Source organism: Ailuropoda melanoleuca, chromosome 11 (assembly GCF_002007445.2).
Source record: "Ailuropoda melanoleuca isolate Jingjing chromosome 11, ASM200744v2, whole genome shotgun sequence".
Lineage (NCBI taxonomy): Eukaryota > Metazoa > Chordata > Mammalia > Carnivora > Ursidae > Ailuropoda > Ailuropoda melanoleuca.
In genome coordinates this window covers 91337834-91338642 of record NC_048228.1, presented here as the reverse complement: position 1 = coordinate 91338642, position 809 = coordinate 91337834, and the positions used below count along the sequence as shown (strand labels likewise).

At 72.3% G+C, this 809-nt stretch overlaps 1 protein-coding gene across 2 annotated transcripts in view; it reads left to right on the top strand.

Moving 5' to 3' along the window:
- Nucleotides 1–809, top strand: part of SOD3 (superoxide dismutase 3) — a 4687-nt gene extending 3878 nt beyond the window's left edge. For both annotated transcript variants that reach the window (XM_034672003.1, XM_011237319.3), the window contains one exon: nt 1–809. This exon is cut by the window's left edge and continues 213 nt beyond it. In XM_034672003.1, the coding sequence (XP_034527894.1) occupies nt 1–559 (559 nt within the window). In that variant the 3' untranslated portion in view covers nt 560–809.

The window sequence follows — 809 nt, the reverse complement described above, 5'->3', positions numbered from 1 at the left end:
ACGGTCAAAAAAAAAAAAAAAAAAAAAAAAAAAAAAGTCGGCCACGCTGGACACCGCGCAGCCCCGGGTCAGCGGCCTCGTGCTCTTCCGGCAGCTGGCGCCCGGCGCCCGGCTCGAGGCCTTCTTCGACCTGGAGGGCTTCCCGGCCGAGGCCAACAGCTCCAGCCGCGCCATCCACGTGCACCAGTTCGGGGACCTGAGCCAGGGCTGCGAGTCCACCGGCGCGCACTACAACCCGCTGGCCGTGCCGCACCCGCAGCACCCGGGCGACTTCGGCAACTTCGCCGTGCGCGACGGCCGCCTCTTCAAGTACCGCGGCGCCCTCGCCGCCTCGCTCACCGGCCCGCACTCGATCGTGGGCCGCGCCGTGGTGGTGCACGCGGGCGAGGACGACCTGGGCCGCGGCGGCAACCCGGCCAGCGTGGAGAACGGCAACGCGGGCCGCCGGCTGGCCTGCTGCGTAGTGGGCGTCTGCGGGCCGCTGCCCTGGGCGCGCCTGGCGCAGGAGCAGGCCGAGCGCAGGAAGCGGCGGCGGGAGAGCGAGTGCAAGGCCGCCTGAGCGCGCCCCTCCACCCGCCGGGGTCACGGGGGACAACCCCCCCCCCACTGCGGGGCCCCGAGGCCCTTCCCTTCCGTGCGCACCAGAGACCTGCCCCCTGCCTGCGTCCAGCCTCTCCCGCTGCTCCCGGAGACACCCACTGCCCCGGGGTCCCAGGGCTGCCGTGGCTGAGGCCCCCCCGAAAATCCCCTCCACCCCGAGGCCTCCAACCACGTATGCTGAGACAGCCTTCTGCCTCCAGAAGGCAGCG